At 41.2% G+C, this 26,084-nt stretch overlaps 3 protein-coding genes across 3 annotated transcripts in view; all 3 read left to right on the top strand.

Moving 5' to 3' along the window:
* The first annotated feature begins 2,051 nt into the window (after positions 1 to 2,051).
* The window catches only part of LOC131199178 (importin subunit alpha-1-like), a 79,598-nt gene continuing 55,565 nt past the window's right edge, over positions 2,052 to 26,084 (top strand). Inside the window, exons 1-3 of the mRNA XM_058184657.1 lie at positions 2,052 to 2,679; positions 12,106 to 12,192; positions 14,611 to 14,841. The gene's annotated coding sequence lies outside the window, so the exon portion shown is untranslated. The remainder of the gene's footprint in view (positions 2,680 to 12,105; positions 12,193 to 14,610; positions 14,842 to 26,084) is intronic.
* On the top strand, positions 2,673 to 3,897 carry LOC131198234 (insulin receptor substrate 2-like; the record flags this gene model as incomplete). Its single annotated transcript, XM_058182756.1, has 1 exon — positions 2,673 to 3,897. A coding segment is annotated over exon 1 (1,125 nt), but the record flags the coding sequence as incomplete, so codon positions are not given.
* Positions 3,900 to 14,595, top strand: IRS2 (insulin receptor substrate 2; the record flags this gene model as incomplete). Its single annotated transcript, XM_058182674.1, has 2 exons — positions 3,900 to 7,110; positions 9,798 to 14,595. Coding segments are annotated over 2 exons (3,216 nt in total), but the record flags the coding sequence as incomplete, so codon positions are not given.

The following is a 26,084-nucleotide window of genomic DNA, read 5'->3' as shown; positions in this document are numbered from 1 at the left end:
AGATCTGGCTTTCCCCCCCCCCCCGACCCAGCAGGGAGGAACTGCAGCCGCCATCAGCTGCTCCAAAGTCGGGACGGCCACAAGAACGGACAGGAGGATAAAGCACAATTTCTGAACAGAATATTGAAGTCGGGTGAGTTGACACCAGCTCACGAAGATGAAAATATAAGCTTAGAAGAAATACTAAAATAGCGGCTAAATTTAATGGAAAGTGAAAACGGAAAGAAATAAGTTAAAAGATACATAAATTCTGAAAAAGGGGGCTTGGAATTGATGTCTAGAGCCCTAATTAAATAAAAGAGAATACGTTTTCACTTATATGATTGTTTGAGAATACTGGAAGTTTTTATCAACTGTTTAAAGTATATGCAAGATGAAAAAGAAAAGAAGAGGGAGAAAAAAAGGGAAAAAAGAGAAAGGACACTAAGAAAATTTTAAATTGACTTTAATGGAATATTTCAAGTCTCTCAACTCTCAGTAAATTTGGACTTAAAGGAATATAAAGAAATTTTTAAAACAGGACAAAAATTGGAAAAAGGAAACAAATGGAAACAAAGAAAAGGTGTGGTTTCTACAGAACCAAAATGGAGACTTTTTTACTTGCAGACTGTAACTGTAAACCAAAGAGTGACATCTAAAGGCAGAGGAAGAAATACAAGAAGGAACTGTCTTTGTAATCTCAGGACAGTTTCAAGAAAGATGGGTATGTCAATGCAACTGCAGGATTAAAGTTGACCTTTAACATTTAAACACCTAAGAACAATAAGAGATCTAACTGATACCTAAGCAAGATTGAAATATAATGGATACTTTGTTTTTTGTGATCTGCAATTGTTGATTAAAGAGTAATATCGAGGCAGAAGAAGAAATACAAGATAGAAACGTCTTAGTGATTTCCAAACAGTTCCAAGAAAGATGGATATGTCTATGCGAGTGCAAGACAGCTTTAAGATAGGACCCTGTAACCAGATGGCTGACCGCTGATTTAAAAACATCAAAGAATAAGTAGGAATTTCTGATAGCTAAACTAAGAGAAGGATGTAGCAATTATAGTGAAGAATATAAAATGTATGAGATTGAAAATAAAATTAAAACCTGTATTAAAGATCTTTTAAAAAAATTATAAAAGCAGTGAGAAGAAAGGGAAAGGAATGTTAAAGAATTTGAGTTAAGGAATTATGGAACTTTTAAGCACAGGTAATGAAATTGAAATAATTTCCGATAAATCTTCTAATGAAATATGTGAATATAAGTATGGAACTTTTTGAGAAATAAGAAATTTTTGCTCCTTTTTATTTCATTTTTTTTCTCTTCTTTGAGAATGGATAATATGGAAATTCCTATTGGTGATGTTAATCTTTTTGAGATTGAAATTGGAATGGAATGTAAGAGAGAATTTTTCTTCTTTTAAGATCTTATTTTGTTTTCATTACTTTACTATTATGTTCTTTATCTGGGTATTGGATTATGAAATAACAATTGTTTTGACATAACTAGGGGTAATTGTTATATTTGCAATGAAGGAGGGAAGGGCAAAAAAGGGGGGAATGGGAAACAGACTTGATATAGTATTGATTTCAGGATGGGGGATGGAGCAGATTTTATGACAGATATGTGCAAAGAATAAAAACTTTAATAGAGAGAAGGAAATACATTGGATACAATACAATGGGAGGTGAAATTTGAGTTATATTTAACTATGTACCTGACTGATATCCTGTTCAAAAATGATTTGTATGTGTTTTTTTGTTAAAAATAAAAAAATATATATATAAAAAGGGGGGGGGAATTCTGAAATTTTTGCAACCAGTTGTTGATGCCATGTGTTCAGAATGACACTGACTTTTGAATAAGTTCAGAAGACAGCAATCAGATAATTCCAGGCATCTGGAAACAAGTCCCAGGAGGAACAGTTGAAGTAAGTGACAAGTTTCAATGCCTATAGAAGATGCCTATAGACGATGCCTATTTCCTTTTTCAATTTCTGTTTTCTCCTACCTTAATCCTTTCAAACCTATTGAATCCACCTCCTCATCATAAGAGCAGAAAATGTCCAGTTGCTCTTCTCTTTCCCCCATATTATGGCTTGCCCCGTAATATTCCAGTCCTTAGAAGAGCTTTCACGTGATGCTGTAATTCACGATGAATTCTAGTATGTATGCGCGTGCGCGTGCAGCTGTGTCTAAAACCGTAAAATAAATAATCCAGCGGCGCGCCCTTGAAGCTAGCACCATCAAGGCAGTTTCCCGAGGACAGAAATCGCAGTTTATTGCGCAGGAGGTGCTTTGCACGGAAATACTGTTGCAGAGACAGGTGTGGAAAAAACCAGGAGGGACAGATAGGACGCCAGCCTCCAATCCAATAATACCCTAGAGGCCTGGAGGAGGAAGCTTCTGTCTTCCACGCTATTGGTGGAGCAAGCTGCCTTTTACCCGGTATGGCACCCAATGTGGAGCGCGGTGGGATGAAAGGCCAGAGGCGGCATTTCCCCGCAACCCCATCCCTCCGTGTGCGTGAGCGTCTGGGTAACTGCTGGGTAACCGGCAGTTCACGTGTTGTTTTGCTCTTCGCGGGGACGAGCAAAGTGCGAGAAGTAACTCGCTGCGTCCGTGGTGCTGAAACTGACGGAGCTTGCGCAGTAGCCTCGGGCGGACAGAGGCGAAGGAGCGCGAGCTGACGGTAAGAGCAGACCCAGAAGATACTAGGGACAGGTGCCGCGCGCCGCGGAAACTCGGGGCTCGCCCTCCTTGGAATACCGTCCCATCCTGGGGGATGGCGACCTCCCCCGTACCGGAATCGCCCAGCAGTTCCTCGGCTGGCCCCAATCTCAACAACAACAACAACAACAACAACCAGCAGCAACAACAGGAGCAGCAGCCACCGCCGGGCGTGCGCAAGTGCGGCTACCTTCGCAAGCAGAAGCATGGCCACAAACGTTTCTTCGTGCTTCGCGCCCCCGGTGGCGGGGCGACAGCGGGGGAGGAGGCGTCGCCGCAGCAGCCCGCCCGACTGGAGTACTACGAGAGTGAGAAGAAGTGGCGGAGTAAGTCCACGGCTCCCAAGCGGACCATTGCCCTCGACGCCTGCCTCAATATCCACAAGCGAGCCGACGCCAAGCACAAGCACCTCATCGCCCTCTACACGCGCGACGAGTACTTCGCCTTGGCGGCTGAAAGCGAGCCAGAGCAGGAAGCCTGGTACCAAGCGATCACGGAGCTGCTCCATGAGAGCCAGGCCGCGGCACAGGGCTCTCCTCGGCATCCGTCCCACTTGGCCTCCTGTGAGGACTTCAGCTACGGGCAACTGGGCTGCAGGCCGTCTGCGTCCGCCGCCTACCGCGAGGTGTGGCAGGTGACGCTGAAGCCGAAGGGACTTGGCCAGAGCCGCAACCTCACGGGCGTGCACCGCCTGTGCCTGGCGGCGCGCACAGTCGGACTGGTGCGGCTCAACTGCGATCGGCCTTGCGTGACGCTGCAGCTTATGAACATCCGCCGATGCGGGCACTCGGACAGCTTTTTCTTCATGGAGCTCGGGCGCTCGGCCTCGACAGGGCCCGGCGAGCTCTGGATGCAAGCCGACGACTCGGTGGTGGCGCAGAACATCCACGAGACCATCCTGGAGGCCATGAAGGCGCTGCGGGAGCTCGTAGAGTTCCGTCCGCGGAGCAAGAGCCAGTCTTCGTCCTCCTCGTCCGGAGGCGCCACCACAGTCGCCGTGAATGCGGGCGGCGGCGGGGTGGGATTATCGTCTATGTGTAGCCGGCCCATCTCAGTTCCCAGCCGTCGCCATCACGCCCATCACCCGCTGGCGCCTCTGCCCCCCAGCCAGACTGGCCTCCTCCGCCGATCGCGCACTGACATCTTGACTGTAGCAGGGAGCAGCAGCAGCAGCAGCAGCAGGAGCAGCAGCCACCGCCGGGCGTGCGCAAGTGCGGCTACCTTCGCAAGCAGAAGCATGGCCACAAACGTTTCTTCGTGCTTCGCGCCCCCGGTGGCGGGGCGACAGCGGGGGAGGAGGCGTCGCCGCAGCAGCCCGCCCGACTGGAGTACTACGAGAGTGAGAAGAAGTGGCGGAGTAAGTCCACGGCTCCCAAGCGGACCATTGCCCTCGACGCCTGCCTCAATATCCACAAGCGAGCCGACGCCAAGCACAAGCACCTCATCGCCCTCTACACGCGCGACGAGTACTTCGCCTTGGCGGCTGAAAGCGAGCCAGAGCAGGAAGCCTGGTACCAAGCGATCACGGAGCTGCTCCACGAGAGCCAGGCCGCGGCACAGGGCTCTCCTCGGCATCCGTCCCACTTGGCCTCCTGTGAGGACTTCAGCTACGGGCAACTGGGCTGCAGGCCGTCTGCGTCCACCGCCTACCGCGAGGTGTGGCAGGTGACGCTGAAGCCGAAGGGACTTGGCCAGAGCCGCAACCTCACGGGCGTGCACCGCCTGTGCCTGGCGGCGCGCACAGTCGGACTGGTGCGGCTCAACTGCGATCGGCCTTGCGTGACGCTGCAGCTTATGAACATCCGCCGATGCGGGCACTCGGACAGCTTTTTCTTCATGGAGCTCGGGCGCTCGGCCTCGACAGGGCCCGGCGAGCTCTGGATGCAAGCCGACGACTCGGTGGTGGCGCAGAACATCCACGAGACCATCCTGGAGGCCATGAAGGCGCTGCGGGAGCTCGTAGAGTTCCGTCCGCGGAGCAAGAGCCAGTCTTCGTCCTCCTCGTCCGGAGGCGCCACCACAGTCGCCGTGAATGCGGGCGGCGGCGGGGTGGGATTATCGTCTATGTGTAGCCGGCCCATCTCAGTTCCCAGCCGTCGCCATCACGCCCATCACCCGCTGGCGCCTCTGCCCCCCAGCCAGACTGGCCTCCTCCGCCGATCGCGCACTGACATCTTGACTGTAGCAGGGAGCAGCAGCAGCAGCAGCAGCAGCAGTAGCAGCAGCAGCCATGGCAGCCGGGTGCGGACGGCCAGCGAGAGTGATGGAATTAGGGTTGATTCGCTGTCTGGCAGCCCCTTGAGCCCCGAAACAGGGCAAATCCCACATAGCCTTGGAATCAGAGGGGCCCTTAGCCCACTAGGAGGGCAAGCAGCGATCCACTCTGGTGGCTCCCTAGCTTTAGGGCATTCTTCCTCCCTGGGACCAAAGTTGACCACCGAGCCAAGTTTGGCCTCTCAGCGCTTATCTAGTTGCAGTGCTTCTGGTTCTGGTTCCCCCAGTGACCTAGCTGGCTTCATGACTTTTGAGGAATTAGGCTCCAGTCCAGCTGGAGACCTACTGCCTTTCTCATCTTCTTCAGCAACAAGCCACCATAGCAACACACCTGAGACTCCTCCTGGCTGGCAGTTGGATGGTTACATTGCTATGGAGCGGGAACCCCTTCGCCACCAGCCATATCTTTGTGGAGAGGACAAGGTTCCCAGGAAGCGCACTTACTCTTTGACAACACCAGCACACCAAGGCTCCTTGCCTCCTCCAGTTTCCTCTGCCTCCCTCGATGAGTACACACTCATGCAAGCCACCTTTTCAAGAGCGGGATATTCACCAAAGACAACCTATACTCCTTATCCTGAGGATTATTGTGATGTGGACATTGGGTGTAGTGGCATCAGCAGTGATAGGTCACACTTAGGTTGCAGTGTGCCTAAGGAGGATGGCTATATGCCCATGAGTCCCAGCATATCATCTGTTGTGTCATTGCAGGCTGATTCTGATGGCTATATGTCTATGCACCCCACTGGTGTGTCAGCCCCACAGCAGTCTGCACAGTCTTATTCCTATAAAATCAACAGGGAGAGTTCTCCAGATGATTGTGGTTACATGCATATGTGGAGTACCAGAACTAGGCTGCCTGGAGAGAGTCCAGAAGAAAGATTGGCCAGCGATGACTACATCAGTATGTCCCCTTTGCTTCTGCCCCCTTTGCAAGGACCTTCTGCTTCAGACTCACCTATGCTCTCTACTGATCATTTCAGTGCCCTGAGGGTTGGAAACCAGGCTGGTTACTTGGGTAGCCTATTGCATGCATGCCACCAGCAGTCAGATTCCCATGGGGAGAGAAAGGACAGTGACCAGTACGTGCTTATGAACTCTCCAATAGGCAGACAGAATTACACTCCCAAAGGAAAATTCTTTCTTGCTCCATGCAACAACACTGCAATGCATTTATCCATGCAACACAATCAGACTGAGACCTCTTTCAGCCAAAAGACAGGCAATACCCAGCCCAGTCACCCTTCTCTGGGGCTTTTGATATCCATCATGAATGAACAGCCTCTTCTAAAGGAACCTCAGAGTTCCAGTGGAGATTATGTTGATATTGGCTACTCACTGGCGCCAACCTGTAAAGGCTTATCTTCTCTGCTTAACCCTGGCTTAGGTGGGCATAATGGCTCAAGAATTTCCAGTTATATGAACCTCAACTTCGATGGTCCACAGACAAATGCCATCTCTCTAGGGCCCTTGGAAGAAATACTTATGCCAGGATCTTGTCCTAACCCTGGGAAGCTAGACAAGCATTATTTAAAGGTTGGAATGCAGATGGCTTGCCTTTCCAGTCCGACTTCTGAAGCTGGTGACTATGCAGAGATGATTTTTAACCCTGCCACCGCACCACCACAGCCAGAAAGTGTTTGTGTGACTGGCCCTGGACTGAAACAACTTACCCTTCCTGAGGTGGAGGCTTTTGTCTTTGCTAGTCCTCCTTTTGATCCCAATCATGGAGCCAAAGTCATTCGTGCTGATCCTCAGGGGCGTCGAAGGCACAGCTCAGAAACTTTCTTATCTACTACCACAGTGACTCCTGTTTCTCCTTCCTTTGCACACCATCCTAAGCGGCAGAATTCGGCCTCTGTAGAAAATGTGTCCCTCAGGAAAAATGAAAGTTTGGGGGGAGAGGAACAGAACAGCAGCCCCATGTGCCGTGAAACCTCAGCTGGCTTCCAGAATGGCCTCAACTACATTGCTGTTGATGCATTGGATGGAAGTGATCTTGCAGTTGGAGACCCAGTCGAGCACAAAGACAGGTATCCTCTCAATGGAAATATCAACAGTACTTATGCCAGTATAAGTGTTCTGGCCCAGCATCTGAAAAAAACATCTTTAGTGAAAGGTGAGTTTGCAAATATACTCCTACTTCCCTTTCAATAACTGAATTTTTGAAAGAATCATTAGAGCCAAAGAAAGTACAAAATCAAAATGCTTTGCCTATTTATTTAAAATATTTTGCTAAATTGTTGTGGAGATGCTAGTTTAAGATTATATGAAAGTATTCCAAATTTAAATATGTGAGTCTCAGTTAGTGCATTGTTATTTCTTAGTCCAGTAACATGTTGATGCTCCAGCTGATTAATTCCTACTGAAAAAGGATGTTGTTCAGAATAAGTAGGTAAATTCTCCTTACAGTGGAGTTGGATTCCTGGTGATTTCATAAATATGACCATGAAGTTTTCTTGGCAGCATATAACTCATTTGCCACTTCTTTCTCCCAGGATTTTTTTTCAACTTTTTCAATCTAATCTGCTGCATCTGCAATATCCTCAGGATAACTCTTACCCAAATACTAATCTAGGACTACCATATCATACCAAACATCAGACAAGTATTTGAGGGAGTTCAGAGATAAGGGACTTGTATTCTTTGCTGCTGAATTAGAAGACCAGATTTTTGCAGTTTAGATACCCTAATCTTAATGGACCAGATCTTATTCTGCTTTGATTTTTGAGATGAGCCAAGCTGGCTAGGTTCAGAGTAAACATAAATAAAATTGTGCTATTGACATTTTTGCCCATGTATCTTTTTATTTTGCTATAGAGATCTTAAACAAGTCATGCTTTTATTCTCTCTCTTGTATGTTTTCTCCCACTGTGGAATTCTTATTGCTTTAACCTGTTATGGAATGGTAGCACTATTTTTATTTATTTTACTAAAAAAAAAGAGAGAGAAAAAGGAACATATCAGGTACTATGAATGGTCAATATGTACAACATATATAATACAAGAGATATAAAACAAACCCCAAAAATGTATATCAAAAAAACTTAATAAGGATTGCTCAAAAGTCTTCTTCCTTGGCCCTTAAAAAAAAGACAAACCCAATAGATTCAGATGTTGACAAAAAATGGGCCTCAAGCATCCACTGCTGTGAATTGAATGTACGTTTATTAGCCAAGAGTTATATGATAATTATTTTGGTTCCTTCCCAAATGTGAAGTTCATGTAATTCCTGATACTTTGATAAATTCAGTGCAGTTTATTATGCAGTTTATTATTATTCCAACTATTATGGAATATTACATTATGTGCAGTGGTATGCATTTTTGTTACAAGTTTCAAACAAAGCCACACAATAACAGGTCTATAAATTTGAATTGTTTGTTATGGAAACCTGGAATAGTGAATACAAAATACACTTTCAGTTTTATCTATTGATGTTAACTTTAAAATTATACCCATCCCAAATAATAAGGAAAACATAAGGAAAATACTATCATTTAACAGAGTAACTTAAGTAATCAATACAAGGAATTGTAAGTTTGGTGTATCTCACAGAAATTAGCAGTTATGTTTTGTCTAACACAAAATCTGTAACTAATAAAAAATGTTGCATTGAAAATGGAAGAACTATATAATGGTCATTTATGCCTAGTTTGTCTATGGATTGTGACAATATACATACAGTACACAGGTAACTGGATTACTGACATTGCAAAGTGCCAGAAATCAAAATAATACAATGGTAAAATAGATTCTTAAATGGCCAGAGCCTGAAAATACTCATAAGTGACTTTATGTCAGGTTGGAGACATCAAAGAGAATGTTACAGAACACTTTCATCTCCAAACCAGAGGCAAAACTATAGCTAAATCAGAATTTGAGCCAATTCCATTCTATGGCAGTAACTCAGCTAGTTATATGGGGAAAGGGGGGAAATCTCCCTCTCCTGCTGACTCTTTGATAGGTTGATCATTAGAGCTGAACGATGCTTTGATGACAGCTGAGAAATTATACAGCTGTTTTAAAGAGTTGCTGAAAGATGCAACTTTCTTCCTACACATTCCAAGTATATTTTCTAAATTATTCCTAATGCATTATAGAGCACCAATATGCATCATATTGGTGTCTCAATACTCATAATTTTGTTACAAATTGTGGAAATGGATGATATCTATCTAGTCCCTGAATATCATAATAGTGTTTCTAAAATATATGAGCTTGAGTCCCCGGTTTTGCTTTGTTTTATATCTCTTGGACATTTATCATATGTCTTTTCTTTGTCAAATTGGCCTTTGAACCTATAATAAAATACTGTACTAAGTAAAACAAGAAGAAAGCTATGAAAGAGAGGAAAAGGCCACCATAAATCTACACTTTCTCTTTCCCAAATAGCATGTAGAAAAAAAAATCAGATAATTCAGAGAATAGTCTTTTGTGTTGCCTGAAATTATTGCTTACTTATGTTTATTCTAGCTTTAGTAGAGGAAGTGGATAGTTTTTCTTCTGATCTCCGCTTCCTGGTTCTAGGAGAATTGTGGCAGTGATCCTATTGAAGGGAAACTTAGCGGTTTAATGTTAAGTTAATGTTAGACATGCAGCATCTTCTGGAGCAGCTAATATTTCTGGAGCAGCTCTGAATTCCTAAGAAGGTTCCTTAGAACTTAGGAATCAGCTATGAGGAGGGTAGGCATGCCTACATTAATCAGTAATTGAAAAAAAACCAGTAAATTAGTACATAAGGATAGTCTGTGCATTTGATTACTTTTGATTAGAACTTACTGACTTGTTTTTTCCCCTTTCCAGAATGAAGAAACCAGTTTCACCCTTATACTTGGTAGAACTGTCATCATTTTAGATTTAAGCTGCTATAAGATCCATTTTCTCCCTACTTCATGTAGCTTTCAGAACATTTCTTCATTATTATTGGAGAAGAAGCAACCTGTCTCATTTATCAGGATCTTTTGCAACACTATGCCGCTGTTTGCATAAATTGTGCTCAGCGTGATATCTTTTAGGACTTTGGACCTCAGCTGATGGATTGTGATCATTGCCTTTTCAGTACCAATGAACTGTACTTAACTCTTCAGCATGTTGAGAGGTTCTGCTTGCACATGCTACAGCAGTAAAATTTGGTGTTTACTAGCATATTTTCAAACCTCTACAGCACTACCTCAGTTAAAAGTCAAACTGGATTTGTATTGTGGTTTAGGATGGCTGACATTTCCTTTCTCTCAGTGGCATAGTACAGTTGTCAGCCTTACCGAATCTATCAAGAACCCTGTTACTGTCTGGCTGCTTCGTTTATTTACATGCAAAGATAGGACCTGAAAAACTTAAAGCCAAGATGAAACTTGAGAGATTAGATTTTTATCACTATATTTCTGGTAAAATATAAGATCTGCTACGGAAGCAGCAAAACTTGGTACCATTAAATTGTATTGGGATTTCACTCTATACCTCTGACACATTTGTTTGATAGTTTCTTTAAAGTTCTGCAGACTTCAGAGATCTTTTATCCTATTTGTATGCTTATGTTTATCAGCTATTCTTGGTATTAGTTTGTTTTCTTGCAACTAAAATTTAGAAACGAAGGATAATACATGTCAAAAAGATGGCAAACTTTTGTACAAAATTCTACATATTATTCAGTGAAGCTGAATATTTTTCTTCAACAAGAAATAACAATTTCCATTTTAAAAAAAGCATAATATTTGGGGTGAGGTGAGGGCAAAATTTTCTATCGATCTCCTAAAGATAATTCGTAAGAACGTAAGTATTCAGTATTTTGAAAATAACAGTGTCATGGCTGCTATTTTTACATATCTTCAGAGCTTTGATGGTCCTCCGCGTGTTGCTTCTGATCCATTTTTGATTGAAGAGATTTTTTTAAAATGTATTGTTATCATTACTAAGAGCAAACATAAGTTTTTCCTTGAACATTGTCTGTGTTTAAACAATGAACACAATGTTACCAGTAGCAGTACTTTCTGTCTTTACTGAACTATTGCTCAGGATAATCAAAATTCTCCTGCTTTCATGCTGAGCATTGGGACAGAGGGCTCTATAGAATGATGCATCTGAATGTAATCTCTATTCACTCAAAGTTTTTTTGAGGGAATGGGAGGAGAGTATATGTTGAAGAATGGAATTATCAAATCAAAATAATAAGTAGCCCACATTTCTGCAGAAATTTTTGTCTGCAATTTCTAATATTCCTGATTAATGCCCATGCTGGCTTAGGTTATAGAAATTGTGATCCAAAAATCTTGAAAGCATTAAGTTGTGGGGAAATGTCAGTTAACAAAGATAGCTAGATATCATGTCCTCAAGTAAAGGAGCACTGCATCTGAATGACTTTGGGGGAAAAGTCAGTTCCTGATACCATAATAGTCAATTTAGTTAGTTTCTAAAATAAACAAGCTTGAATATATACTGACATTGTCAATACTTTACATTTCACAAAGGCATATGCAAATAGTTACATTCTTAATCTAGTTTACAATATGAAACCAAAATGTATAAACGTTAAATTTGCTAACACTTTGCTATGTATATTGGGTCTTTGTACATTCTGCCTGATTTTACCTTAAATTTTAAATATTTTTTGCTATGTAACATTAACAGTTATAAGCATTGTTTTCTTTTTAGAAATATAATTGTTTCTGGACATTGATATAGTAAATATATTTCTTGGCATTGTGCTAAGGCAAAACACTTAATTTATTTTGCTGTGTCTTCCAATGCACACTATGTATATAGAAATAATCAGTGATGCTGCTGGGGAAGAGAAAACATGGAACTAAAAATTTAGTCTTTAGTCTTTAATGATCTTGGCTGCTATCCTTAATAGCCATATGCAATAAAATATAATTTATTGAAGCATTAAAGTCCTTGAAGAGCTGTTCTTTTTTTAAAATCAAAATTGTTATAATATAGCTTTCTGCTATGTTTTGGAGCCTCTTGCTTCTCTAGTCAAAAGCTCCATTAGTAAAAATGATCAATTCTGTCTTTCGCTTGAAAATGTGCACTCTAGTCCTGGGGAAATACTTTCAGATTTGGAAACAGTCTTTTATTAGAACAGTACTTTTAAACAGATATTTTGTCCCAGCAGTCCCTGTAGTGATGACATTAATTCAGGAAAATTATTGTCAACAACCTTTTTGGCAAATGAACATCGGTGCCAGTGTTACCACTTGGAGTAAGTAATATCTCCAGAAATTATTAATTTTTTTCATCTTAATGACTTTTTATTATTTATAGCCATGCATTTTAGTTGTATTTTGAGAAGTTGTATTTAGTAGCTATCGGTTTGCTTGTTTGTTTGCTTAGGATTCTATGCCACACATTTTACCAAGGCGACCCTAGGCAGCTTTCAGTCAAACAATTATAATACCATTTAAACATTAAAATGCTAATACAATAGATAATTACCATGCAGTTAAAAATCTGGATAAAATTCAATTAACCATAATGGAAAGGAAGGGAACAAAGTGTGTGGGGGGAGGAGGTGGGGGTCTGACTAATCCATTAGCCATCTCCAAGACAATTCCACTATCAATTCCATCCAGATATCAGGGCTTGACACTAGAAATCCTTGATCTAATAAAATATTCATTTGTAAAATCTTGTTTTATTAAACTTTAATTAAGTCTGAAATATTTACTTTTTACAGTGTGCAAAGGGGCCCATCGTTTCTGCCTCATTCTACCAACCATAGAAAATTCTGATCATTTTAGAAAAAGAAATGCTGCCAAACAATTATCTCTAATAAGACCTGCGTATTAATGTATTTTCAAGCATAAACTGGGCTGAGTGGGTTCTGTGGAAGATTAAGGAGGGAAGACTACAAACATGGTCTTTGACATTCATTCAGCCATCCATTTTTTCCTTGATGTGTTCTTCTCTTCTCATTAGCTAAAACATCATCACAATTTCTCATCAGCAACATTGGCAAAGGCTCTAGACAGATGGCAGGGGGCTGTCTTTCTCTCACCATAGACACATAAAATTAAACTCCCTGCCTACCCCAAAGTCAGTCCAACCTATGTAACTTGCTTACCAGGACAAGAAAAATAATAGTGAGTTCTCCTTCCCTTTTAATTGTCCAAACTGCGGACCATATTTGTTTGTATGCAGGCACATGTCCCGAGCTACACAGGACTAAGTGCCTTTATAAGAGTAGGAATTAATTTAAAAAAAAAGATTGCATTGTTCAGCTATAAAGCACTGAGCTGAATCTCAAATGTCTTTGGTGTGAGACTTCTAGAGTAAACGTAAGAGTCATATTTGCAAATCCAGGCAGGCAAGGGGAAGGTAAGTGCTTAATAGCTTCAGCAAAGCATTCACCTTGGAAAAAATCCAGGCCACCAACCCCTGTACTACAACCTCTGTACAAACCCCTGTCACTCATACTATTTTTATTCTGTTTTTTTCCCTCAAGGCCTGATAAATATTGATGCATTGTGGATCTTTTTCTAGATATGGATCTTTGGCTACAAATTGATATAAATGCAAACAATACAGAAGAAAAGAAAAAAAGAAAACAAATGCCATTGCTGCTGACCCAAGTTTGAGAAATTAAAACTATTAACATTTTCACATGGAGAATGTAATGAATTTCTGGGTAGAATTTCTAAAGACTATCCTGAAATTATCAGTTAAGCATAGAAATATCTGATGCTATTTGCAACCATGTGCCGTTGTAAGAATCTTCTTGTTAGGTGCAGCAACAAAACCAGTACAGAGATAAGCCAAATATAGAAAACGATCTCTGCTTACAAGTAATATCAGTAGTTCTTAATACTGAACTTTTATCCAAGGAAAAACAATCACATCATAGTTATTGATTTGTTTGGCTAAAACATGAACCTCTCAAAAATTGAAATTCAAGTACTACTTCATGTACACTGGAAATTTTAGTTTTGCATTTACAATAAACAATTACTTTTCATTTTATTGCCGGTTTTCTATCATGAGTGTGTTGCTCCTTATGCAGGGATTTTTTTCTAGCTAACAGATTCCATGGCCTGAAAAAACTAGAAGGCTGTTGTACTTGACAATAGAATTAAGTTTAATTAAAATTTCTTCCATTATTTAAATTGTATGCCAGATAGTTCTGCACATGACTACATTGAGTTCAGCAGGACTTACTCCCAAGTTATACCTTAACTATCCCTTCTTGATAACGAAGCTATCAATATGTTTCCATCTTCTCAACAATCTTTTGTTGCATCTAATTAATATTTTAAAATGGGTTTTTTTCCAAATTCAAGGGCCTAACGAGAGAGAGAGAAAGAGAATGTGACAGCCTAAGAGAATTTGACACAATTATCTTTAAATTGATCAAACTCTTAATCCCTCATTCCCCATACTTCTATCACTTAGATACCTAAGGTAATGAATAATTCCTAGAAGACATTTTTCATTTAAATTTCAACCATGTTCTCCAGTCCTTTTGCATGGGGATTTTATTTTTTGAGAAGCCCTCATCCAGATCCACAGTGTTTAGTTAGTGAGCAGCAGGTTTCTGCCATAGGTCGTGTCAGACATGTTGCTATAGCACTTGAGTATTGATTTTATTATTTTATTATTTATTACTAGAATTTATTTTTTTCAGGTAAGGAGCTTCTTCTCAACCACAGGATGGCCTCCTGAGTCTTCTTCTGAGTCCTGATTGTCAAAGAAAGAAACACTAGGTAGAAGAGTTACTCTGAGGACAGATGCACAACTTGGGCATCTCCAACATGTAGTTGGAGTGCAAAGGAAGCCGAAGACCCACGGGAGGTCACAACTCCCTGCCTTTCTGTTGGGAGGCTAAACAATTTCTCCTAAACTCTGAGCAAATGAGGTAAGTTGCAATGATAATTTTTATTTTGGAGGAGGTGGTATTCCAATCGTGTCTCCCTCACTTCTTTTAATGTGAAACTTTAATATCTACCTCCATTTTACACACAAACAAGAGAGACCTGTATAAGGACAATGTAATGACTGCTTCACTGCATACAGTACAGCTTGGCCCTTAAATCATATGCAAAGGATACTCCAACCGTTAATCTGTCTATGGTAGTAAACATGGTTACGTTCCTAAACTTGAAAAACTGAAGAATACCCATGTTGAGAGAAAGCAACCAACCCATTCAGCAGTGGCCAATTGTCTACAAACACCAGTGTGACATAGATATTGAGCCATATTGAGCCCACTACTCACTTTATGAAAAAGCCCCAACTTCCATGGTCTAGAGTGGACTGTACCATTCAGACACAAGTTTATCAAAATGCCAGAGCATTGGAATCATTCATCCTTCTCCCCCCTTGTTGCAACCTCTAGCCTCCATGGTCTTACCATGAAAATCCAGGAACAAACTCATTTTTTATGGGAAACAAAGAAAATGGTGTACTAAGTCTATGATAGTTTTAATGTATTTATAGTTCATGATATCCTCTTGAAAAGAGGAACATGGGTTGAACAATCCTAGAACTGCTCCGTAAATGATAGACATCACCTTGTCCATAATAGTCCTGTATTACCCAAACAAGTAATATAAAAAAATTTAAGAGGTAAAACATTTGCCCACTCCTGAATTATACAGTGATTCCCAAAATCCAAAAACTGATTTAAAAAAAATCAGTCAGGGGATTTTCTGAACAATACATGGCTTGGCTCTGGTAAAATAGCATTGAATCTGAAGACAAATACCTTTACCTTGGAAAATGACACATTTTTAAACTTGATTATTAAAAAATTAATAAATGCAGGCAATTTTTCCTATTGTGCATTTTTATGGGAATACATATAGAAAGGAATTCACTAAGACCAGAAGCTACAAGTGCAGTATGGAAACAACCCAGTGTATTCCCCATTGTGTGCCTGCTTACTCTCTCTTTCCTCTCTAATCTCTCTAATCTCTCAAGTGCAGAACCACTACGAGTTTCTAGAACCACTAAGAGCTTCTAGAATGGGAATATAGTCCTGCAGATGAATTGATCCGAAAGAAAAAAGTTCAGATGTACTGGAAGTTTGTTAAATCAGTTTTATATACATGTACATGAAAGAGAGGGCATGCTGCAAACCAGTCATGCTTCTAGGCAGAAATGTAGCCAGTTCATGGAGGAACCTTCATAGTTTTGGGAACAGAAATACAAGGAGGGAATCTTCAAGAACATGAGCTTCCTACAAGGACAGAATCACTAGATAATACTGGTTAAGTCCCTCAATTGACTGCCTCCAGTACTGCTTCCCTTGCCTACTGAATTATACAGTAACCACGTTATTTTGTTTGTTTATTTCATTGGAAACCTTCTTAGCCAACACAGGGGATGGGAAATGTTTACTTTAGAATGCACTAAGACTGAAAAGCACAAGAAATTAAATGAATAAACATATATTTATTTATGAACTCAGAACAAGTAATCCAGGGAAAAATAAACAATGAGCTCAATGATATAAACCACAGTGACTCCCACTTTCATCTCCGTCCTTAACCATCAGCCTTTTAGTAATTCTTTCTGACATTCTCATCTAAGGTCCTTTATCACAACTTAATTGTACCCAGACAACACAGATCTTCCCCTGCAAGCCACAGATTTGTTCTAGCATGAAAAATTTAATTTTAAGCTGCTGTAATGTGTACCTTAAACTAATATCTTTCCACAATCTACAGCAATGCTTGGCCACCATTACCTTGGAGAAAAGGTTAATTGATTGGTTGCTGTGTGCGAACCTGCTCTTCGTGGGGGAACCAACTATATACAGGACAGGTTTCATCTCCTTCCCTGAGTACAAATTTCTCTTTCCCAACAGTACTGTTCTGACCTAGGCTTCCTGAGAAAGAATAAATCACAATCTTAGTCCCCAAAAACCTTTTATTGAGCTGGCTGTGAATTATGGTCATTCACAGCCGATAATGCTTCACAAACAGTTTGTGAAGATTCCAACAGATGTCTGCTCGAGTTGACACAGTTTTTCGGGGAATGTTGATAACCACTCACCTTTATCTTCCTTGAAACAGTGCCACAGACCTAATTGTCAATTAGTTTTGCAAGGCCAAATGGAACACAGAGTCAAATGGACTTCTCAGAGCTTGGATTGACTATATGAACTAATTGCTTCCTGCAAAGGCTTTATGTCCCTTTGCTCCTCCTTTATGTCTTATGGGAGGGGCCAATCATCTCCAAGCCTTACTCCTGAGTCGCCCTTTTTTTCCTTAATTGCTCTTGCTTTCTGGCAGCTCTGCACATGTGCACATTGGGAACAGGCTCACACTGTTCTGCTACCTCACTGATGTCAGATTCTGGAGGCTTCAGAGGCAACATGTCTCTGCCTCCGACACAGAGCCCTTGTCCAAGCCTTCCCCAGGACTGGCCCACATTCCTCCCCAACCTCCTCACTGTCCAAATTTGTTGGCAGCTCTGCTGGCTGCTGGCGGGCCACAACAAGCAACAAATCCAGCATCTTGTCTGGATTTAACTTTAGACTCTTCTTCCTTTTCCAGCCTATTATCAAGATTATGCATTGCTAAACAGTATTTACTACTTCCTTGGAGTTAGAATGCTGGACAGTAGTAGCACTTTCAATCCCTAAATTATGTCTGCCAGCTGTTTCATGTAGATGTTAAAAACATAAGGGACAAGATATTATCTAATGGGACAACCACTAGCTGACCACTAAGTGTACAAGGGTAATATCTAGGTCAGCCACTCAATCTAAAGCACTCTCCAAATATTAGTAATATGATGCCTGTGAGCACCATGATTTTCAAACATCTCTAGATACTCTCTACAAATTCTAAATATTAAATAGATTTTAATTAAGTAATAATTATCCAAAATCTTGCATCTATAATGTTATATTTTTCCTATAAAATACTGAACACTTATGATATCATTCTCTTGCTAGATCTTGAAGATAATACAATTTTGCATACTCTAAACCAGAGTTTTGATTCAGAATACATAAATAGCAGAATTGAAAGGGACCTTGGAGGTCTTCTAGACCAAACCCCTGCTCAATCAGGAGAGCCTATATCATTCCGGACAAACAGCCATCCAATTTATTCTTCAAAACCTCTAATAAAAGAGCACCTACAACTTCTAGAGATAAGATATTCCATGGATTAATTGTTCTTATTGTCAAGAAATTTCTCCTTGGTTATATGTTGGATGTCTCCTTGATAAATTTCCATTTATTACTTTTAATCTTGCCCTCAGGTGCTTTGGAAAATAGATTGACCCACCTCTTCTCTGTGACAGCCCCTCAAATACTGGAAGACTGCAATCATATCACTCCTAGTCCTTCTCTTCATTAGTCTAGACATACCCAGTTCTAGCAACCATTCATCATATGTTTTAGCCAGTGGTGAGATGCAAATAATTTAACAACCGGTTCTGTGGGCATGGCTAGGTGGGTGTGGCTAGGTGTTCATGTGACTGGGTGGGCGTGGTCAACCTGACTTCACTCATGGCAAGGTGGGTGGCACCTTGCTGTGAGTGATGTCATTGGCCACGCCCACTCAGTCACATGACTGATGCTGCAGAGACAGGGAATCCCAGGAGCGCCAGCATGTTGCATGCTTTTCACTCAAAGCAGCCTGGACTGGAAAACACATGGCTGGGGTTGAGGAGCGATCCTTCTTAACAAGCTCAAAACTGTTGCTGCAAGCCTGAGTTCCCCGCACGAGAGCTGCAAGCCCAGCTCTGGCTGCAGACATGTGATTGTGAGGGCAGGTTTTTTTCAAAGCCGGTTATAGAAGGAAACAGAGATGAGTGTGCCAGAGTACCGGACTTCCAACTCTTGTGCGGGGAAGCCAGACTTGCAACTCAGTTTTGAGCTTGTTAAGAAGGACTGCTCCTCCACCCCAGCCATGCGTTTTTAAGTCCCGGCTGCTTGGAGTGAAAAGCATGCTGTCAAGTCCCAATTCGGGGCTCACCATACCTGGGGGAGATGGGGGGCACGGAGCTGCAACCATTGGAGCTGGCGAGCCCAACAGCGGGACATTTTCTGTCTCCGCATGCTGGGAGATAGGCGCCTGAAATGGTTAGGATGCTGCTTAGAACCGGCCAAAAACTCCCGCTGCTGCTTTTTCATGAGGACGCACGGCCCTGTGAATTGCATCAGGGAGGAAAATGCGATGCATGGAGGTGATGTTCATGCGAAGTGGGAACTTCTGCGCGAGAGGTGTAAGGCTAGGTGGCTCACTGCCCGGCCTGCCCCTTCTCCAGATGACCCAGGCTAAGGGCAGTCGGCTTCTGCTCCTGGCCCAGGAGGCAGATCTGGCCAGGAGGAAAGAGAAAGTGAGACTGCGGAAAAGGAGGAGGAGGAGAGCATGCGGCTCTGCAAATTGCTTCAGGGAATTGAGGAGGAAAATGCAGAAAAATGCAATGCATAGAGGCAATGCTCTTTTTTCTCCCCGATTGCCTGAAGCAATCTGTGAAGCCGCGCACCCTCCTCCTCCTTTTCTGCGGTCTCACTTTCTCTTTCCTACTGACCAGATCTGCCTCTCAGGCCAGGAGCAGAAGCCGACTGGTCTCAGCCTGGGTCATCTGGAGAAGGGGCAGACCGGGCGGCAAGCCACCTAGCCTTATACCTCTCATGCAGAAGCGCCCACTTCGCATGAGCATCGCCTCCATGCATCGCGTTCTCCTCCCCGATGCAATTCGCAGAGCTGCGCGTCCTCATGAAAATGGTCTTGCATCTTCAAGGAACTGGTGGCTTGCTAGGTGCTGCGCAGGAGGTGTGAGGCAAGGTGCTGCCACCCAAAAACTGTTGCCGTGATCTCTGCTGGCTGGAACTGCCCAAAAATGCAATGCTCTTTCTTTGCCTCTGCACACCCCATTTTTGGAACTGGGTAGGCAGCGGAGATCTCCAGGCAGCGGAGATCGCGGCAACAGTGTTTTTGAGTGGCAGCACCTTGCCTTTTGCCCCCTGCACAGTACCTGCTTCGCCAAGCAAGTCTCGACCTCCGCGCTTCTGCAGGCTAATTCCGGAATCAGGGTCCGACCAAGGCAGCAAAGGTGCAGGGGGCTTGCTGGGAAGCTGGGCACTGTGTTTACAAGATGGCAGCGTCCAGGAGGACTGAAGTGCTAGTTAGGAAGAGAGGGCGTCTAGAGAGTAGAGCCTTTGGTGCCAAGTCCTTCTTCTGCCCTCATGAAAATTATCCCCCACCACACCCTACCCACTCCAGTTAAATAGAGTGATAGAATTTGTTTTATACTGATAAAAAGATCCGTGCTACCCATTATCAAAATCTGAATGGAAGTGAGGATGCCGCTGATCCTGATCCTGGTAGGTAAAGGCAGAATTCTTTTTTTCTTGTTTTCCTTTCCCAAAATTAAGGTGCGTCTTATATTCTGATGCATCTTATACTCCGAAAAATCCGGTAAGTCTTTTCAATTTTTATTAGTACTGTCTGAAATAAAAATAGTAGTCTCGGTAATATTGCTGCAATCCTTCCCGTAAATGACAGTTGTAAGGTTTTCCATTTCTCTAAATCTTTCTCAATTTGATCCTTCAGTTTGTAGTAGTTATCCTCTTTTATCATTACACATCTTGACGTTAGGTATATTCCTAAGTATTTAACTTTTTTCACAACTTGTATATCTAATTTCTCTTTTATCTCTCTCTTTTGTTTTTCTGTAATGTTTTTCACCAATATTTTCGTTTTCTCTTTATTTATTTTTAGGCCAGAGATCTTTCCATAGCTCTCTATTTGTTCTAATAATTTGGGGCCTGTTCGAGGTTCTTCCAAAATGAATACTAAATCATCAGCAAAGGCTTTCAATTTATACTCTTTTTTTAATTTTCATCCCTTTTCTCTCTTCATTTTGTCTAATATTTCTACTTAGAACTTCTAAAGTCAAGATAAATAACAATGGCGATAAAGAACATCCTTATCTTGTACCCTTTGTTATTTTAACATTTTCTAACACTTCTCCATTCATTATTATCTTAGCTGATTGTCTCTCATAGATTGTTTTTATGGTGTTTATAAATCTCTCCCCAGATTCCATTATCTGCAGTTGCTCTATCATAAATTGCCAGTTCACATTATTAAAAGCTTTTTGAGCGTCTAAAAACAACATCACCATTTGTTTTTCTGAATGTATCTCATAATATTCCAACGTGTTTAAAATTATGCTCATATTATCTCTAATTTGTTTCATCTTTAACATAACTTCATTCATGACTTCTAACAGTGGGAGACTCAACAACTCCTGTAGTGTCTTGTAATATTCCATTGGTAGTCCATCTGGGCCTGGTGCCTTTCCATTCTTTTGTTTTTTAAGTGCTTCAGTTAATTCCATTATCGTTATATTTCCTTCTAACATCATTTCAGTATCTTTAGGAATCTGGGGTAAATTCGCTTTTTGCAAATATTGTTTAACACTTTCGTCCTCTGTATTCTCTTGCTCATACAATTTTCTATAATAATCTTGTATAATTTTTTTCTTCTCTTCATTCCCATATTTAATTTGTCCTTGGTCGTCCACTAGTTGTGTTATGTTCCTTGATTCTCTCTCTTTTTTCAATTTGTACGCTAACCATCTGCCTGGTTTATTAGCATCTTCAAAATAGTTCTGTTTAGCACTTCTGATTTTTTTGCACTAAATCCTCTTTTCTATTAATCCTATTTTACATTCAGTTGTGTCCATTTTTATTTTAATATCCTTTTTTTGTGGAAATTTATATAATTCTTTCTCGAGTTTCTTATAATCATCCTCTAATGTTTTATAAGCTTGTCTTTTCTTAATATTTCTTTTCCTTGTATAGTCTATTATCAGACCTCTACCATAGGCCTTCATTGTGTCCCAAAGATTTTGTATTGATGTGTCCTCTTTTCTATTTTCTTTAAAAAAGAAAGCCAATTCTTTCTCCATTTTCTGTACAAATTCCTTTTCTTTTAATACTGTATTATTTAGGGTCCATCTAGATCTTCTCCTTTGTCCTTTCCATGTCATCGTTATTGGGTTATGATCTGCCCAGGTATTAGCTTCTATATCAATTTCTCCTATATTAGAAGTCAATTCCATTGTCATCCATATCATGTCTATTCATGTCTATGATAAATGTCTATTTGAATAAAAAGTATATTGTCTATTTCTTTCTCTCCATGAATCTTTTAAATTTATTTCCTCTATCATTTAAAAAAAAAGATTTCGGAAGAGTCTTTCTACTTTGTTTCATTGTCTTCTGCGTATTGTAATCTAATTTCTCATCTACTATACCATTGAAGTCTCCCATCATGCAAATATTATCATAGTCCAAGTCAATTATTTTCATATGTAACTTTCTATAAAAATCTTCTTGATTGTCATTTGGAGTGTATTTTGCTACTAAAAGTATTTTCCTGTTATTATCTGTTATTTCCACCTTCAAAATTTTGCCATCTTCATCTGTATAGATTTGCTCCACTGGAATTGTATCTCTAATATATAGAGCTACTCTCTCTTCTTGCATTGTGGCAATGAAGTAAATATTTTCCCTAACTTTGGCTCTACCAATAACTGTTCATGTTGCTTTTTGATATGTACTTCTTGTAAACAGATTATATCAAATTTCAATTTAATAATAATAATAATAATAATAATAATAATAATAATAATAATAATAATAATAATTATTATTATTATTATTATTATTATTATTATTTAATTTTTATACCGCCCTTCTCCTGAAGGACTCAGGGCGGTGAACAGGCAAAATAAAAACAACAATCAAATACATACAGTAGAATAAAATATTAATTAAAAAACTTATTTAAATTAGCCCAATCTAAAAATACTTTTAAAATCTCAAAACCTAATTTAAAATTTAAAACCCTAAAAACAACTAAAATTCTATGCCAGTCCCGCACAGATAAATAAATAGGTCTTAAGCTCGCGGCGAAAGGTCCGAAGGTCCGGAAGTTGGCGAAGTCCAGGGGGAAGCTTGTTCCATAGGGTAGGGGCCCCCACAGAGAAGGCCCTTCCCCTGTGGGCTGCCAGCCAACATTGCTTGGCTGACGGCACCCTAAGGAGTCCCTCTCTGTGAGAGCGCATGGGTTGGTGGGAGGCAAACGGTGGCAGTAGGCGGTCCCATAAGTAACCCGGTCCTAAGCCATGGAGCGCTTTAAAGGTGGTAACCAACACCTTGAAGTGCACCCGGAAGACCACAGGCAGCCAGTGCAGTCTGCGCAGGATTGGTGTTATATGGAAGCCACGAGCAGCTCCCTCTATCACACGCGCAGCAGCATTCTGGACCAGTTGGAGCCTCCTGGTGCTCTTCAAGGGGAGCCCCATGTAGAGAGAATTGCAGTAATCCAAGCGAGAGGTAACAAGAGCATGAGTGACCGTGCATAGGGCATCCCGGTCAAGGGGCGCAACTGGCGAATCAGGCGGACCTGATAAAAAGCTCTCCTGGAGACGGTCGTCAAGTGATCTTCAAAAGACAACTGCCCATCCAGGAGAATGCCCAAGTTGCGCACCCTCTCCATCAGGGCCAATGACTCGCCCCCAACAGTCAGCCGCGGCTGCAGCTGACTGTACCAGGGTGCCAGCATCCACAGGCACTCCGTCTTGGAGGGATTGAGCTTGAGCCTGTTTCTCCCCATCCAGACCTGTACGGTTTCCAGACATCGGGACAGTACTTCGACAGCTTCGTTGGGGTGGCCTGGGATGGAAAAGTACAGCTGCGTATCATCAGCGTACAGTTGGTACCTCACCGCAAAACCACTGATGATCTCACCCAGCGGCTTCATATAGATGTTGAACAGGAGAGGCGAGAGAATCGACCCCTGCGGCACCCCACACGTGAGGCGCCTCGCGGTCGATCTCTGCCCCCCTGCCAACACCGTAAATTTCTCTAATTTATGAAATATTTTCCTTCTTTTGGTAACTAAATTAAGTCCATTTATGTTTATTGTAATCAATTTTTTCTCTTCCATGTTCATATTTTATAAGAAGGGTTTATTGCTCTCATCAATCTTGGTTCATGTTGTTCTCTATATTCTATATTCTATGTTCTCTATTTCCAGCAGGCATTTTTACAAAAACCATCAACTTTACACTCAATTTGTGAACTGCTGGAAAGCAGTAGAAGAATGAAATTTTATATTCAACAACTTTGTGTTGCTAAGTTATTAGACACAAAGTTTCACGTTTCTCATACCTTTACTGCCAGAGGAATAAGAAGCCAAATTGTACCATTTTTTCATGCCACAGTTATTTTTGGCCAACTTTGCTTCCAATTATCTAATGGGGATCGCTCATGGGAATATTTTTATTATTTTGTTTAATAGAGCACAACAAGCTGTACAAGATGGCCAAGTTTTGCTTCTCTCAACAAAACATTGCCAGAGATATTATGTCACAAAGTTGCTGAAATCTCAGTGTCATACTTTCAAAGGCTACGGTATGGGGTCATACAAATGACTATATCTCCGCAAGTATTGCATCGGCATTGGGGACATGTGTGCATGTTCACACCAAATTTCATCAAAATCTGTGATGGTCGACCTGGGCACTTTCCTGAAATCAACCAATGGAATAGCTTGCCTTTAGAAGTTGTGGGTGCTCAATCACATACAAGCAACAAAGTTACAAGATCATTTGAAACCTTTGCAGTCTAATACTGTAAGCTAACTCTTATATGCTGAAAATGCAGCATCAAAATACATAAACATAGAAACAGCATTGCAACCCTATTCCAAATCAATAAAATCAATTCTGCTAATTAGAACATGTATTTAAAGACATTAGAACTCTGACAAGAAACTTCTGCTCTGAATTAACATTTTAAAACTTTTTCTCTGGCCTAATCCTGTCAAGAAAAAGGAGAGATTCAATCTAGAAATAAGGAGGAATTTTCTGACAGTGAGAACAATCAACCAATGGAACAGCTTGCCTTCAGAAGTTGTGGGAACTTCATCACTGGAGGCTTTCCCCAAAAGATTGGACTGCCATTTGTCAGAAATAGTGTAGGGTCTCCTGCTTGGGTGGGGGTTGGACTAGATGACCTACAAGGTCCCTTCCAACTCTGTTAATCTGTATGATTTGTAAGTATCTATTGTTTCTGTGCTGACTGCATTCATGCGGTTTTGTTATCACAATTAAGTATTCACCTGTTAAAAGGTTCTTGTCTGTCCAGAGCTATTAACTTAAGGGAGAGAGAAGAAAATAAACCCCTTTCACTTTATTTCCCCCCCTGAGTTTTAAAAGGGCTAGAATTTTTCTGCTGAGGAAATGGCTATGTGGTTATTTCTTCTTTTTCTTTTACCTTCCTTTGGTTAATTACAAACAAGCAGGAACATCTGAGGTGTGTGTGAGCTACTGGAATAGTTAGGCAGGCAAATAAGCAGGCAGGCAGGCAGGCAGCCTAGACTATTCAGCTGGTTCGCAGAGTTAATAAACAGTTCTGTTGAACTGGTGTGAACCGGCTGAATATCACCACTGGTTTCATTTCAAATTTAAATTCCAAAACTTTCTGTATTGGACTTGTGTATCTTGTTATACAATATTTTTTATGTTTGATTGCATTTCCAACATTTACTACTTTGTTTTGTCTATGCTGGATATTACTGATGGAATTTTATACCACATGTAGAATGATTTTTACCAATTTCAGCCAACTGTAAAATCTTTCTAATTTTACTTGTGAGATGACACAGTGAAACCTCCTTAATTTGTAACACACAGATAGACTGAATCAAAATTCCAACTAGAAAACTAAGCATTGTAGACCAAACTAAATCCAAAAATACTACGGAATTCCTGGAAGCTTGGCACTCAAATACATTAGTCATCAATAAGCCCACAGAGATAAAGGACATTCAAAAAAGACAACAAAAAAAGCTAAAAAGGAAACAAATAAACAAAAACACCAGAACACCTCCTCACCAGCAAGCAGCACCCAGATATACAGGGATTAACACCAGGATTAACAGTAGATACACAATCAAGCAATACATAACAACCTAATGTCTTAAAAAAAGGAGCCCCCAGCCTAGTTGAAAATTACAGACCAATCTCTCTATGCTGCGTCACCTGCAAAGTAATGGAATCTATCATCAACCAATCCATTACCCTCCACCTAGAAACAAACAACCTAATAAACAGTTT

This window comes from Ahaetulla prasina, chromosome 1, assembly GCF_028640845.1.
Source record: "Ahaetulla prasina isolate Xishuangbanna chromosome 1, ASM2864084v1, whole genome shotgun sequence".
NCBI classification, from domain to species: Eukaryota; Metazoa; Chordata; class Lepidosauria; order Squamata; family Colubridae; genus Ahaetulla; species Ahaetulla prasina.
The sequence above is the reverse complement of the archived record's forward strand: the minus strand, read 5'-3'. Positions and strand labels throughout refer to the sequence as shown.